Source organism: Eptatretus burgeri, chromosome 5 (assembly GCF_056783735.1).
Source record: "Eptatretus burgeri isolate ZD-2024b chromosome 5, Ebu_testis_v1, whole genome shotgun sequence".
Classification (NCBI taxonomy): Eukaryota; Metazoa; Chordata; class Myxini; order Myxiniformes; family Myxinidae; genus Eptatretus; species Eptatretus burgeri.
The window spans coordinates 38,105,170-38,121,373 of NC_140965.1; the positions used below are offsets into that span (position 1 = coordinate 38,105,170).

The 16,204-nt window shown below is 36.8% G+C and overlaps 2 protein-coding genes across 9 annotated transcripts in view; one reads left to right on the forward strand and one right to left on the reverse strand.

Annotated features, from left to right (window-relative positions):
• Positions 1-8,935, forward strand: part of LOC147026255 (extracellular sulfatase Sulf-1-like) — a 397,411-nt gene extending 388,476 nt beyond the window's left edge. For all 6 annotated transcript variants that reach the window (XM_085881495.1, XM_085881494.1, XM_085881497.1 and 3 more), the window contains one exon: positions 8,169-8,935. In XM_085881495.1, the coding sequence (XP_085737621.1) occupies positions 8,169-8,199 (31 nt within the window). In that variant the 3' untranslated portion in view covers positions 8,200-8,935. The remainder of the gene's footprint in view (positions 1-8,168) is intronic.
• LOC147026258 (uncharacterized) overlaps positions 1-16,204 on the reverse strand; it is a 90,369-nt gene that overhangs the window by 7,161 nt on the left and 67,004 nt on the right. For 2 of the 3 annotated variants that reach the window (XM_085881499.1, XM_085881500.1), the window contains 3 exons: positions 13,300-13,474; positions 13,071-13,148; positions 11,511-11,536 (listed from right to left, as the gene is read on the reverse strand). In XM_085881499.1, the coding sequence (XP_085737625.1) occupies positions 11,511-11,536; positions 13,071-13,148; positions 13,300-13,355 (160 nt within the window). In that variant the 5' untranslated portion in view covers positions 13,356-13,474. The remainder of the gene's footprint in view (positions 1-11,510; positions 11,537-13,070; positions 13,149-13,299; positions 13,475-16,204) is intronic. The other variant, XR_015058253.1, reaches the window with a different exon arrangement.

The following is a 16,204-nucleotide window of genomic DNA, read 5'->3' on the forward strand; positions in this document are numbered from 1 at the left end:
TAATTTTTTTTGGGGGGGGTTGGAAATCACTGAAAACGTAAAAATGCAAAAAAAAATTCTCAAGCTATTTTTTTGGGGGGTTGGAAATCACTTAAAATATGTAGAAATGCAAAAAAAAAATTTCTCTAGCAATTTTTTTGGGGGGTTGGAAATCACTTAAAACGTAGAAATGCAAAAAAATTCTCTTTTTTGTGGGGGGGGAGTAAAAAAAATTGGGGGAGGGGTTGGAAATCACTTAAAACATGTAGAAATGCAAAAAAAAACATTTTTTTCTCTAACAAGTTTTTTTGGGGTTTGCGGTTGGAAATCACAAAACGAAGAAATGCAAAAAAAAAATTTCTCAAAATTTTTTTGGAGGGGGGTTGGAAATCACTGAAAACATGTAGAAATGCGAAAAAAAAAATTCTCATTTTTTTGGGGGGGGGGTTGGAAATCACTTAAAACATGTAGAAATGCAAAAAAAAAATTTTCCTCTAACATTTTTTTTTCGGGGGGGGGGGGAAGTCCAAAATTTAATTGCATGATCCTTGGACTATACCTAACCCCCCACCAAGTTTCGTCGAAATCCGTCGAGGAGTTTTTCCGTAATACTGTTCACAAACAAACAAACAAACAGAAAGGGGTGAAAACAGTAACCTCCATCCATCTTCAAAGATGGCGGAGGTTAACAAACAAACAAAGAGAAAGGGGTGAAAACAGGAACCTCCATCCATCTTGGAAGATGGCGGAGGTTAAGAATCGAAATTTTGTTGAAAAAAAAGTTACAAATTTTTTTTCCTCAAACAATTTTTTTTGGGGGGGGTGGAAATCACTTAAAACATGTAGATAAGCAAAAAAAAATTTTTTCTTTTTTTTGGGGTTGGGGTTGGAAATCACTTAAAACATGTAAAAATGCAAAAAAAAAATTCTCAAACAATTTTTGGGGGGGTTGGAAATCACTTAAAATATGTAGAAATGCAAAAAAAAAAAAATTTTTCTCTAACAATTTTTGGGGTGGGCGGTTGGAAATCACTTAAAACATGAAGAAATGCAAAAAAAATTTTCTCTAACAATTGTTTTTTGGGGGGGTAACAATTTTTTTGGAGGGGGGTTGGAAATCACTGAAAACATGTAGAAATGCGAAAAAAAAATTCTCATTTTTTTGGGGGGGGTTGGAAATCACTTAAAACATGTAGAAATGCAAAAAAAAAATTTTCCTCTAACATTTTTTTTCCGGGGGGGGGGGAAGTCCAAAATTTAATTGCATGATCCTTGGACTATACCTAACCCCCCACCAAGTTTCGTCGAAATCCGTCGAGGAGTTTTTCCGTAATACTGTTCACAAACAAACAAACAAACAGAAAGGGGTGAAAACAGTAACCTCCATCCATCTTCAAAGATGGCGGAGGTTAACAAACAAACAAAGAGAAAGGGGTGAAAACAGGAACCTCCATCCATCTTGGAAGATGGCGGAGGTTAAGAATCGAAATTTTGTTGAAAAAAAAGTTACAAATTTTTTTTTCCTCAAACAATTTTTTTTGGGGGGGGGTGGAAATCACTTAAAACATGTAGATAAGCAAAAAAAAATTTTTTCTTTTTTTTGGGGTTGGGGTTGGAAATCACTTAAAACATGTAAAAATGCAAAAAAAAAATTCTCAAACAATTTTTGGGGGGGTTGGAAATCACTTAAAATATGTAGAAATGCATAAAAAAAATTTTCTCTTTCAATTTTTTTGGGGGGGTAACAATTTGGGGGGGGGTTGGAAATCACTTAAAAAATGTAGAAATGCAAAAAAAAAAAAAAAAAATTTTTCTCTAACAATTTTTGGGGTGGGCGGTTGGAAATCACTTAAAACATGAAGAAATGCAAAAAAATTTTCTCTAACAATTGTTTTTTGGGGGGGTAACAATTTTTTTGGAGGGGGGTTGGAAACCACTGAAAACATGTAGAAATGCGAAAAAAAAATTCTCATTTTTTGGGGGGGGGGTTGGAAATCACTTAAAACATGTAGAAATGCAAAAAAAAAAAATTTCCTCTAACATTTTTTTTCCGGGGGGGGGGAAGTCCAAAATTTAATTGCATGATCCTTGGACTATACCTAACCCCCCACCAAGTTTCGTCGAAATCCGTCGAGGAGTTTTTCCGTAATACTGTTCACAAACAAACAAACAAACAGAAAGGGGTGAAAACAGTAACCTCCATCCATCTTCAAAGATGGCGGAGGTTAACAAACAAACAAACAAAGAGAAAGGGGTGAAAACAGGAACCTCCATCCATCTTGGAAGATGGCGGAGGTTAAGAATCGAAATTTTGTTGAAAAAAAAGTTGCAAATTTTTTTTTCCTCAAACAATTTTTTTTTGGGGGGGTGGAAATCACTTAAAACATGTAGATAAGCAAAAAAAAATTTTTTTCTTTTTTTTGGGGTTGGGGTTGGAAATCACTTAAAACATGTAAAAATGCAAAAAAAAAATTCTCAAACAATTTTTGGGGGGGTTGGAAATCACTTAAAATATGTAGAAATGCAAAAAAAAAAATTTTCTCTTTCAATTTTTTTTGGGGGGGTAACAATTTTTGGGGTGGGCGGTTGGAAATCACTTAAAACATGAAGAAATGCAAAAAAAAATTTTTTCTCTAACAATTTTTGGGGTGGGCGGTTGGAAATCACTTAAAACATGAAGAAATGCAAAAAAAAAATTTCTCTAACAATTGTTTTTTGGGGGGGTAACAATTTTTTTGGATGGGGGTTGGAAATCACTGAAAACATGTAGAAATGCAAAAAAAATTCTCATTTTTGGGGGGGGGGTTGGAAATCACTTAAAAATGTAGAAATGCAAAAAAAAAATTTTTCCTCTAACAATTTTTGGGGAGGGGGCAAGTCCAAAATTTAATGGCATGATCCTTGGACCATACCTAACCCCCCCCCTCACCAAGTTTCGTCAAAATCCGTCGAGGAGTTTTTCCGTAATACTGTTCACAAAAAAACAAACAAACAGAAAGGGGTGAAAACAGTAACCTCCATCCATCTTCGAAGATGGCGGAGGTTAACAAACAAACAAACAAACAGAAAGGGGTGAAAACAGTAAGCTCCATCCATCTTCGAAGATGGCAGAGGTTACAAATCGAAATTTTGTTGAAAAAAAGTTGCAAAAATCTTTTTTTTCTGTAACAATTTTTTTTGGGGGGGTTGGGAATCACTTAAAACATGCAAAAAAAAATTTCCCCCTTTTTTGGGGGGAGGGGGGTTGGAAATCACTTAAAATATGTAGAAATGCAAAAAAACAATTTTTCCTCTAACAATTTTTGGGGGGGGCAAGTCCAAAATTTAATGGCATGATCCTTGGACCATACCTAACCCCCCCCCCTCACCAAGTTTCGTCAAAATCCGTCGAGGAGTTTTTCCGTAATACTGTTCACAAAAAAACAAACAAACAGAAAGGGGTGAAAACAGTAACCTCCATCCATCTTCGAAGATGGTGGAGGTTAACAAACAAACAAACAGAAAGGGGTGAAAACAGGAACCTCCATCCATCTTCGAAGATGGCGGAGGGAAAGAATCGAAATTTTGTTGAAAAAAAAGTTGCAAATTTTTTTTTCTCAAACAATTTTTTTTGGGGGGGGTTGGAAATCACTTAAAACATGTCGATAAGCAAAAAAAATATTTTTTCTTTTTTTGGGGGGGTGGATAACAATTTGGGGGGTTGGTTGGAAATCACTTAAAACATGTAAAAATGCAAAAAAAAAATATTTTCTCAAACAATTTTTTGGGGGGGTTGGAAATCACTTAAAACATGTAAAAATGCAAAAAAATATATTTTCTCAAACTATTTTTTGGGTGGGTTGGAAATCACTTAAAATATGTAGAAATGCAAAAAAAAATTTCTCTTACAATTTTTTTTGGGGGGGTAACAATTTTTTGGGGGGGTTGGAGATCACTTAAAACATGTAGAAAAGCAAAAAAAAATTCTCTATTTTTTTTTTGGGGGGGTGCCAAGTCCAAAATTTAATGGGATGATCGTTGGACCATACCTAACCCCCCCCCACCAAGTTTCGTCGAAATCCGTCAAGTTTTTTCATAATACTGTTCACAAACAAACAGAATGGGGTGAAAACAGTAACCTCCATCCATCTTCGAAGATGGCGGAGGTTAAAAATCGAAATTTTGTTGAAAAAAAAAGTTGCAAAAAATTTTTTTTTCTCGAACAATTTCTTTTGGGGGGGTTGGAAATCACTTAAAACATGCAGAAATGCAAAAACAATTCCCCTTTTTTTGGGGGGGGGGTTTGGAAATCACTTCAAACATGTAAAAATGCAAAAAAAAAAATTTTCTCAAACAATTTTTTTTGGGGGGTGGTTGGAAATCACTTAAAATATGTAGAAATGCAAAAAAAAACATTTTTTTCTCTAACAATTTTTTTTTGGCGGGGGTAACAATTTTTTGGGGGGTGGGTTGGAAATCACTTAAAACATGTAAAAATGCAAAAAAAAAATTCTATTTTTTTGGGGGGGTGGGGGGTAACAATTTTTTGGGGGGTTGGAAATTACTTTAAACATGTAGAAATGCAAAAAAATTTTTATCTTATTTTTTGGGGGGTGGGGTAACAATTTTTTGGGGGCGGCTTGGAAATCATTTAAAATATGTAGAAATACAAAAAAAATTCTCGAACAATTTTTTTTGGGGGGTTGGAAATCACTTAAAACATTTAGAAATGCAAAAAAATCTTTATTTTGGGGGGGGTAACAATTTTTTGGGGGGGAGGAAAATCACTTAAAACATGTAGAAATGCAAAAGAAATTCTCAAACAATTTTTTTTTGGGGGGGGGAGGGATGGAAATCACTTAAAATATGTAGAAATGCAAAAAAAAAAATTTCTCTTACAATTTTTTTGGGGGGGATAACAATTTATTTGGGGGTTGGAAATCACTTAAAACATGTAGAAAAGCAAAAAAAAAAATCTTTTTTTTTGGGGGGGGGATAATTTTGGGGGGGTGGTTGGAAATCACTTAAAACATGTAAAAATGCAAAAAAATATATTTTCTCAAACAATTTTTTTTGGGGGGTTGGAAATCACTTAAAACATGTAAAAATGCAAAAAAATATATTTTCTCAAACAATTTTGGGGGGTTGGAAATCACTTAAAATATGTAGAAATGCAAAAAAAAAAAAATTCTCTTACAATTTTTTTGGGGGAGGAACCAATTTTTTGGGGGGGTTGGAAATCACTTAAAACATGTAAAAATGCAAAAAAAAAAATTTTCTCAAACAATTTTTTTTGGGTGGGTAACAATTTTTTTTGGGGGGTGTTGGAAATCACTTAAAACATGTAAAAATGCAAAAAAAAATTTCTATATTTTTGGGGGGTGGGGGTAACAATTTTGGGGGGGTTGGAAATTACTTTAAACGTGTAAAAATGCAAAAAAAAAATTATCTTATTTTTTGGGGGAGGGGGTAACAATTTTTTTGGGGGCGGCTTGGAAATCACTTAAAACATGTAAAAATGCAAAAAAAAAAAAACTTTTTTCCAAAGTTTTTTTGGGGGTGAGGGTTGGAAATCACTTAAAATATCTAGAAATACAAAAAAAATTCTCGAACAATTTTTTTTTGGGGGTAACAATTTTTGGGGGGGGGTTGGAAATCACTTAAAACATTTAGAAATGCAAAAAAAAATCTCTATTTTGGGTGGGGGTAACATTTTTTTGGGGGTTGGAAATCACTTAAAACATGTAGAAATGGAAAAAAATTCTCAAACAATTTTTTTTTGGGGGGGAGGGATGGAAATCACTTAAAATATGTAGAAATGCAAATAAAAATTCTCTTTTTTGGGGGGGTAACAATTTTTGGGGGGTTGGAAATCACTTAAAACATGTAGGAAAGCAAAAAAAAAATTCTCTTTTGGCGGGGCTAACAATTTTTTTTGGGGGGGGTAACAATTTTTGGGGGGTTGGAAATCACTAAAAACATGTAGAAATGCAAAAAAAAATTCTCTTTTTTGGGGGGGGGGGCAAAGTCCAAAATTTAATGGCATGATCCTTGGACCATACCTAACCCCCCCACCAAGTTTCGTCGAAATCCGTTGGAGTTTTTCCGTAATACTGTTCACAAACAAACAAACAGAAAGGGGTGAAAACAGTAACCTCCATCCATCTTCGAAGATGGCGGAGGTTAACAAACAAACAAACAAACAGAAAGGGGTGAAAACAGTAAGCTCCATCCATCTTCGAAGATGGCAGAGGTTACAAATCGAAATTTTGTTGAAAAAAAAGTTGCAAAAATCTTTTTTTTCTGTAACAATTTTTTGGGGGGTGGTTGGGAAACACTTAAAACATGCAAAAAAAATTTTCCCCCTTTTTTGGGGGGAGGGGGGGTTGGAAATCACTTAAAACATGTAAAAATGCAAAAAAAAAAAATTTCTCAAAACAATTTTTTTTGGGGGGGGGTTGGAAATCACTTAAAATATGTAGAAATGCAAAAATAAAATTTTCTCTAACAATTTTTTGGGGAGGTTGGAAATCACTTTAAACATGTAGAAATGCAAAAAAAATTTTCTCTATTTTTTTGGGGGGGGTAACAATTTTTGGGGGGGTTGGAAATCACTTTAAACATGTAGAAATGCAAAAAAAAAATTTGTCTTTTTTTGGGGGGGGGTAACAATTTTTTGGGGGTTGGAAATCACTTAAAACATGCAAAAAAATTCCCCCTTTTTTGGGGGAGGGGGTTGGAAATCACTTAAAACATGTAAAAATGCAAAAAAAAAAAAAATTTTCTCAAACAATTTTTTTTGGGGGGGGGTTGGAAATCACTTAAAATATGTAGAAATGCAAAAAAAAAATTTCTTTAAATTTTTTTTTTTGAAGAGGGGTATCAATTTTTGAGGGGGTTGAAAATCACTTCAAACATGTAGAAATGCAAAAAAAATTCTCTCTTTTTTGGGGGGGTAACAATTTTTTGGGCGGTTGGAAATCACTTAAAACATGTAGAAATGCAAAAAAAAAAAAATTATCAAACAATTTTTTTGGGGGGGGATGGAAATCACTTAAAATATGTAGAAATGCAAAAAAAAATTTTTTCTCTAACAATTTTTTTGGGGGGGGTAACTTTTTTGGGGAGGGTTGGAAATCACTTAAAACATGAAAAATGCAAAAAATTCTCTTTTTTGGGGGGGTAACAATTTTTTGGGGGCGGTTGGAAATCACTTAAAACATGAAAAATGCAAAAAAATTCTCTATTTTTTGGGGGTAACAATTTTTTTGGGGGGTTGGAAATCACTTAAAACATGTAAAAATGCAAAAAAAAATTCCCTATTTTTTTGGGGGGGGTAAAAAAAATTGGTGGGGGGGTTGGAAATCACTTAAAACATGTAGAAATGCAAAAAAAAAATTCTCCAACAATTTTTTTTATTGGGGGGGGGACCAAGTCCAAAATATAATGATCCTTGGACCATACCTAACCCCCCCCACCAAGTTTCGTTGAAATCCGTTGGAGTTTTTCCGTAATACTGTTCACAAACAAACAAACAAACAGAAAGGGGTGAAAACAGTAACCTCCATCCATCTTCGAAGATGGCGGAGGTTAATAATCATTGGAATGAATGAATAGGAAAAGAGGAGAAAGAGGAGGGGAGGAAAGGCAGAAATGCCCAAATAGGAGAGTTGTGTTCATTTCAGTAAGGTAAATGGGGGTAAACCACATACTTGAAGCCATAGAAGTAAGAATATGATTGAACCATCTGCAGAAGGCAATTCCACAAATGGAAAAAGGAACAACAAAAAAAAAAGTGGATATGTGCCCGAAACCTGGATTTGGCAAGTTTAACCTGGAAGGCATACTGGAAGATCTCACAATCCATAAAAAAATTTTTTATCACATTCAATCTCATTTTGGTAATTCATCAGCCACACATAATTGCACAGCTTTGATTACAATTGAAACCTGTTTTTTTATGCTTCTTCATCATGAGGGATTAAGTAACCACAGGACAATGTTAACCTGATAATGAGTCAATTGTCACATTTCTGGGTATTGTGATAACTGCATGAACTCAACTTCCCACCAAAGGCTTTGTGATTTATAACTAAGATTGCATGTGTCCAGTAAAACTGAAAAACTACAATCAAATCTTTTGCTGCAATAATTAATTTGATTTTGATTTTATGTTGCTGTTTCTAAATTCTGCCTTTGTTTCTTTGCAGAGAAAAGATATGGGAAGGCTGGGAGGGTTAGGACTTCATTACTGTAGCTTTCAAGATGGCAATTCGCTCTTCTCTTCCCTTCGATCATCTCCAGAATATTCCTCAGCTGGACAGGGTTTTAGTATCACATGGGTGTTTGAAGAGGTTCTCACAGATGATGTTTGGCCAGGTGATAAATGATAATGGACGGTGAAGAGACCTGAGAATTTGATTGTGCAATTATGAAGTTTAAGAAAATTTGCATTAATGGTGTTTCGCATTTTCTTCGGTCCTGCAAGTTCTAGTGTCGTGTGGAAGTCTTCGTGTGGAACAACCGACTTCGAAGCCTTTCATTTAAGCTCACACTTGTAAATGGTGCAGCTGTTAAAACAGGCTGGAATACACAGAAAATTATATATGCCAGCGTTTTTGCAGACATACACATCAATAAGTAAAGGGGAACTGCAGCCGTCGACCCTGTTCAACTGAACTTGTACTTTTCCATGGAGGGGCAAGAGCCAAAACTCACAAACTAAGAAAAGGCACATCAACAACAAAGGAACTACCTCCTTCCAAGATTTCCAACATGGGTTACAGAGCAAACGGCCTACGTCAAGGGGATACACCATTCCACACCATTGTCATGTGTTTGGGGTGGTTGTCTGAAGGGGTGTGGTGGGTGTGGAGGAAAGGGGGTGGAGTTCCCCCCATAACTGCCTTGATCCTTCTATTTAATATTCATTTTGTGATTTATCAATTTCAAAAATGGTATTGAATTGAACAAATTATTTTTATTTCCATTGGCATAACCCAATGGCTGGTGTTTGTTTTTTTCACTTAATGGAGCCAAACATCACACTCTCTTTGAAAAGCCACGAGATTGATTCTCCGCAACTAGATTGGTCAATGCAGCGAAATTATTGCCCGTTTTAAGGTGTGTACATAATGGCTGCTGTGGACATTCTCATTTGCACACTCCGTTTTGTCAGGGGAGAAGGAAACACAGATAAGTGTGAGAAGGTGACTTCATATGAATGGATTACGTAAAAATGTGAGCTTGGTTTAAAATTTGAAGTCAAACCGACATTTGATGCAAAAGAAGTTCCAAACCAAATATCTTTTTCGTAATTAGTTTCAAGTATCATTGCAATGACTGAATTGATGTCGATAAAAATTTTCGATACGAGCACAGCTTCGGGGCTTCATTTGCTGATAGATGTAACCTTTAGCAATTTTCCAGTCATCTTTCCTTGCCAAGGCCTTCATCAAATATTAGATTTCTTTCTTCAAACTTTCAAACCTTCGAGCTTGGACTATTCATCGAGATGTCTCACCGTGGAAATATGGTGGATATGCCATACTTGACATATTGTACTCAATGCTTGCTGTACTATCTCTTCTAAATGGTGTATTTCCAGTGTAAATGCAACATTTTAGCTGTTCATGTAAACATATGTGCAAAACACCTGTTGCCATTGCAGTGTTACAGTGAAGAATACACGGAGTGCAATGTATGAAATTTGTCTTGATGTTTCATGGTTATCGCGGTCATAGAAACAATACCGGTGATTGCATGTTCAAGCACAAGTGATGTTTCTCTGTTGAATTTTATTTTCCTTTTTTGCAAATAATATTGTAACTTACAATTGCATTATTGTAGCCATTGACATATGAAACCAGCATCGTCGGGGGAATTCCTTAAATGCTTTTTGTTATCTCGAGTTTTCACACTATGATTCAGGATCATAACTCGTATATTGTAACTTAGTTCTACTTAGCCTGAGAATTTGATCATGAAAGTGTAACCTGCGGGACATCACTGCATTCGTTGCATTAACTTACACCTTGAAATGTCACTTTATAAGTGGATTTTAAGGCAGCATTAGTAATTATAACAATATTCTCTGGACAATTTACGAACGAGTTGAATGTCATGGTTTCACCACAGGTGCATTCACACAAGTAATAATATACTATTATTTTGGCCTATTCTCATGACACGACCTGACTGGGTGCGATGAATGCTTTCCACCAATGAAAAACCAGAATGGATGAAATTCCTGGATTTTGATTTGACAAAAATCCCAAAGCACATCCAATCGGCCCATTCAGCCGAATCAGCTTGCACAGTGAAAATGCACCTTTCATAACTATATAGCTTGAAAAACCGAACAACTATAAATTGCAACAAAGCTGGGCTGATAAACCCTATTTTCTAAACAAGATTAGCAATGAAGTATCTCACTTGAGACATCATTTATTATTTAAATTTATTGAGTTTGAAAAACACATCATCACACCTCAGATGAGGATGGTTCACCTGAACCTTTAATATATGTTTATGTTTGAGAAAATAATATTCCTGCACAAATGCTAAACAATTAAAAAAAAAAATTGGATTTTGTTTTTTTTTTGTCTTCCTCTGTATCAATAGTTTGGTATATCAATAATTTGTAGTTTTGTTTATTGTGTACCTTTATGCGGCCAATGGCAATCTGCTATTGTTAAATTGATGTGTTGTGTTATAGGTTATGGTGAATTGGAATCAGTTACACTTTGCATCTTAAACAAGTTGTGTATCTGCACAGGTAGTTTATGTTATGAAGGACAACCACTTAATTTGAGTTTTTCTTTCGTTTTTCAATGTGAATTTGATGACTTTTCAAATGAACTGAGTTTGACATATGATAGATAAGGGATCAGAAATTTGTTTCAAAGGTTTGATACTTAGTCATTAGAATGCTAACTTGAAGAGTGAACCACTGTTTTTAATCAAATATCATCTTACCTGAACCAAAGGGTTCTTAATAATCATAATTTATTTTAAAGTGCACTGTAGAAAGTATCAGCTGAGGAATGTGTATATTTTGCTTGTATCTAATGTCTAATTATCTCACATTTGCTTGTTTATTTTTCGAGTTTGCTGTTGCAGACGGGTAAGAATGTTATTCATTTGTAAGAATAAAGACTTGTAATCACTACCTTGTACAATTTGCACTTTCTTGCAAAATAATGAAAAACCTCCTCCAACTTGCAGAATTTTTGTGTTTGCACAAGCGAGGAGTTGTTGACAGTTAACGATATTTGATTTGCTTATACCAATGAAAACATATCAGACTAGAAGGAAAATCTGTGGAGTGCATACCTCCGCCACGCAATGCCTGATCCATGTGAACATATCAGGCGGAATACATTTTTGAAATATCATGCTACATCTCCTTTTTGAGCCCTATCTCACAATGGTGAAAAATCACTTTAAAAACTAAAAAAAATTTTTTTTATCCAGATTTAGATTTTAAAGAAAAACACAGATCCAGATTCAGATCTTCACCAAAACTGAATAAATTCATCCTTGTCACATACCTGACATGTCCACAACTTTTTGAGACCTGCATACAAACAAACACACAAACAAAGACAGACAGGAATGAAAACATAACCTCCTTCCACCTTCGATGGCAGAGGTAAAAATTGCTTAATTTCATATTTAGTTTGTGTATTTGTAAATGTGATGAGTTTAGTTGAAAGACTCCTGAATCGTTGATAAGGTGCAGAATGTCACCAAAATATTGTTAATGACAACTTTCTATGATGTACGAGCTTGTGTCAAAATCTTTGATGTTACATTTTAACCTTCTTCCTATCACTGAAGCTTTTGTCAGATACGTTCACACCACAATTCACAGGTAAAATGAGAGCTCAGCTAAGCAAACACAACTATGCTTATCTGGAAATGATTAGACACTGTTCTGATAAATTAAACACCTCCTTCAATACTGGAAAAATCTCAGTCTCACCCTCTCGCTCTGGAAGGATCGCCAAATATACCCACATATTTCCTTGGTCATTCACTAGAAGAGGTTCAGCCTCTGAAACTTATCGGCCTCACCATCAGCAATGACCTTTCCTGGGCCAACCACATAGAAAAGCTAGCCTCCCAAAGCCAGCCTCAGATTGGGCATTCTCCGTCGATCAAAGTCTTTCCTTGAAAAATCAACTACTCAATCTTCGAAGGTGATTGTCTGTAGCTCAAATATGTACTGTCATCCCTGCATCACATCTGTCTCTCCTGGATTCTGGGGAATCTAAAGTTCTCAAACTTATTGGAATCTCCCATGACGAGGCCAAAGCACAGGGTCTGCTGTTCTCGCATTGCTGGGAGATCGATGGCCTCTCTTTCCGACTGTCTTTTTTCTGATATTGCTCCTTCTGCTCTATCATTCCTTTGGCAATCCCTATATCTACTCCAGAATGCATGCATTCCACCATCACCCTCCTAGTTAAACTTCCAAATCCAAGCTGAATGAACACATCAACTCTTTTATTCCTTGCTTCTCCTGTCTATGCAAGTACCTTCCAGAGGATGTTCTGTATCTTCCCTTCAGAGCTTCAAGCAAGCATCACACTGCAATCTCTTGTCACACCAATTCTAACACATCATCTTTATTACCCTCATTAACCTTTACAAACCCAAGCATCGTACTTGCTAGTTTCAGTGTTTCCACCCCTCCTCTCTTTTCCTATTCGTTCATTCCCTTAATGTTTGTCCACTGTCATATCTACCTTGCTCTTTCATGAGTTCAGCTCCTGGAAAGAAATAGAAAAAAAAGCTGTCCTGCTGTTCCATCCTGAATACAGTGGAAATTTTCAAATTTGAATACCTACCAAATCAAATTCTACGATTCAAATAGGTCATGTAGAGCACTCCGACTCCAATACCACCATTTCAAGTGGTTTATACTGGTTTTGTATTTGTGATAGCACTTCAACTGTGTTGCATACAGCAAACAATGCCAATATCCATTTGCTAATGCTACTTTACTGTACATTTGAATTGGTCCATCAAGACCAATAACCCACAATGATGATGAATACATGAACAAAAAATTTAATGTAATTAAATGAAAAAAAAGATTGATTTACCTGCAAAAAATGATGCTGATGGACTTGATAGATATGGAGTTCAAGCTTTTATGGAAGATGATGATGGGGAGACATCTCCTTGGGGCATAATGAGGATGAAGACATAAACCACACTTCCTTTCCATCCATTGACTGCCATTTGCCAAATCATCGACCTTTCAACACAGCCCATTATTGTAGACTGCATCGATATGGAATTTGTTACAAGAAATAAAAAAATATTGGTCACCAGAGAGGAAGTGCTTTTGGTGGGGTTTCCATATGACAGGTCGGGTATGAGAGCATGCACCGGAGCAGCGCGTCACTGCATCCACTTTCCACCGGTACTCCAGGGGCCTCTGTCTGGCCATCCTCCAGGCAGATGCCTGGCCCTTCCCCATCTCCTTGGGATGTCGATCATGCTGCTGCAAACATGAGGCACGTACTCAGCCCATTGGTCTCCTCCACTCATGGGGCTCCCGCATAACATATGACAGAGCTTTAGTATTTTATTGTTTGTTCAGAAATATGCTTTGGGAAGGTGAATGCATACGACACCTTATTGGTGCTCATTTTTTCAACGGTATTTAAAACCGGAGTATCTAGTCTGGAGCAGTCTTGCAGGTTATACCACGTTGGCAAAAAGCATCTTCAACACATGTTTACTAATGAGCTGGTAAGAAATGATCTGTGCAAGGGAGAAGCATCATCTCCACCATCACCCCCATCATACACTTCTTTGCTTGTACTTGACCAAAATATAGTGGAATTCAAACATCCCACAATGGTTCTTTTTTGTTTTTTTTAAGTAGGTCGAGGTGGGCAGGTACCATGGAATTGTAATGAATAATACAGGACTGCACAAAACAATTCTCATCCTTCCACAACTTGTATCAGTCCTTAGCCTCATTCAACTTTGTGTTTGCTCATTCGAGTGTGAATGTTTTTCATTCAAAGTGCACCTCATCATTTGAAGCTTGAATGAAGATAGCAAAATAAGAAACGGCAGCAGAGCACTGAAATTTCCCCTCGTACACAACTATATACTGCACTGCAGGATATTCCTGCTCTATCCTGCAAATGCTAAGCATCAAGCATGGAGGCCACATGCACCAATTTTCAAGTCTTTGGTGTGACCCAACTGCCACCCTCACAGATTCCAAACAGACACAGATTCCTCACAGATTGCTTGGTACCTTTTTATTCTTTGCAGCCCTTAAGTGCCGTTAAAGTATCCATCCATCCATTGGGACCATATACTCTGTACAGAGCATTGGCACTGCCAAAGCAGTCTCCTGGGCTATTGGGCACAATCCTGGACAGGTCACCACTGACAGGATACCAGCAAGCTGGCACTCATTTTGCCAACCTCGGAAGGATGACCGGCAGAGTCAACTCCACCTGGTATTAATTCAACAGCCGAGTGGGATTTGAACTCAGGATCCAAGGATCACAAGCCCAAGGATCACAAGCCCACCACCCTAACCATTAAGCCAACACCAGGCATACTAATGCATAATATCTGCAAAAATGGTGAAATTCGTCATCCTTCTTCCTTCACAACCATATGCTTCATCCTGTACATGTTCCATTCCTTCCTCATATTTATTCTAATGTTCCTTCCTCACACTCCTCCAGCTTATCCTTGTGTCTCCAAAATATTTTTTTCTTATTTATCTCCATTATAAGTTTTTTTAAATTTCACTACCTCCCCCCAAATCCCCTTTTTCCCTTTTCCCATTCATCCATATAAAATAGAGGGCTCCTCAAAATTCCACCTAAAGGGGCTGTCACACCTTGACGATTTAACCAACACATGCCGATTTATGAAAAATTTGTCTAAAACGCTGGCACACGTCGAATACGTTATGGGTAAGTTTTGTATACGTTAAGAGCACGCTGAAAAACACTGCCATACATCGTAGTACGCTGGCTTTAATCGTTGTACTTTGCGGTTGTCCGCAAATTTTAGCATGCTTGAAATTTTATGACGTATGCCGGCGTATGACTCACACGTTCCGCATACGCTGGGAATAAGTTGTAGGCACATTATGCGATCGTTGACACACGTTACTTGTAAGTTACTCATAAGTCGAAACACGTCGAGGTAATGATTAGCGTACCCAAAACTCATTTCTAACCTATGAGTAACGTGCTTTGAATCTATGAGTAACGTACCTCCAACGCATATTGACGTATGTAGACGTATTTGATTAACGTCTTCCGGACGACCACAGAACTTACTGAACGTGTTTCTAATTTACAGCTACCGTATAATGGCGTATTGGCAGCGTTAAAAAAAAAAAATCAACACCAACTTCCGATATTTCGTCACGTGCCGTTACGTCACGTCCGATTGCCTCTTCAGTTTGCTCATCTTATTCTTAGTTCCTCCTCTGTAAATATTTTCTGTTTGAGGATATTGTCACGTCGACGTCGAAACTTCAAAGCAAATGTCCAAATATATTTTAAAATTCGTGATAGACTAAAAAAAAACAAAATAAAAAACAACAACAACAACAACAACAACTTCAGATATTTCGTCACGTGCCTTCACGGAGCCAAGGAGAAAAAAAGAAAATGTGCCTTGACGGAGAAAATAAGTTCCGGGAATGCTAAACATTACCTCGACGTGTTTCGACTTATGAGTAACTTACAAGGAACTTGTGTCGACGTGTGTCAACGATCGCATATCATGCCTACAACTTATTCCCAGCGTAGGGGAACATGTGAGCCATACGGCGAGTACATCGTAAAATTTTCAGCATGCTTGAAATTTCACGAGGTACAAGGCGTATTACGACGTATGGCAGTGTTTTTCAGCGTGCTCTTAACGTATACACAACTTACCCATAACGTATTCGACGTGTGCCAGCGTTTTAGACAAATTTTTCAGAGGTCGGCATACGCTGGCTAAATCGTCAAGGTGTGACTGCGATGTTGACACTTCGAATTCTCAGGCGGTTATGATTTAAATCGTTGTGCGGCAGCTTTTTAATAGGCTACGCCACGTGATCGTCGGCGATATGTGCAGTGCGCTATGCATACGTTAGACTATTGTTGGGCATAGGTTGTGAACGCCGACAACAGGCTAAGCATTCGTTGGTCTAAGTTATCTATATGTGATTAAAACGTTCTGTGTACGTTACTAATAC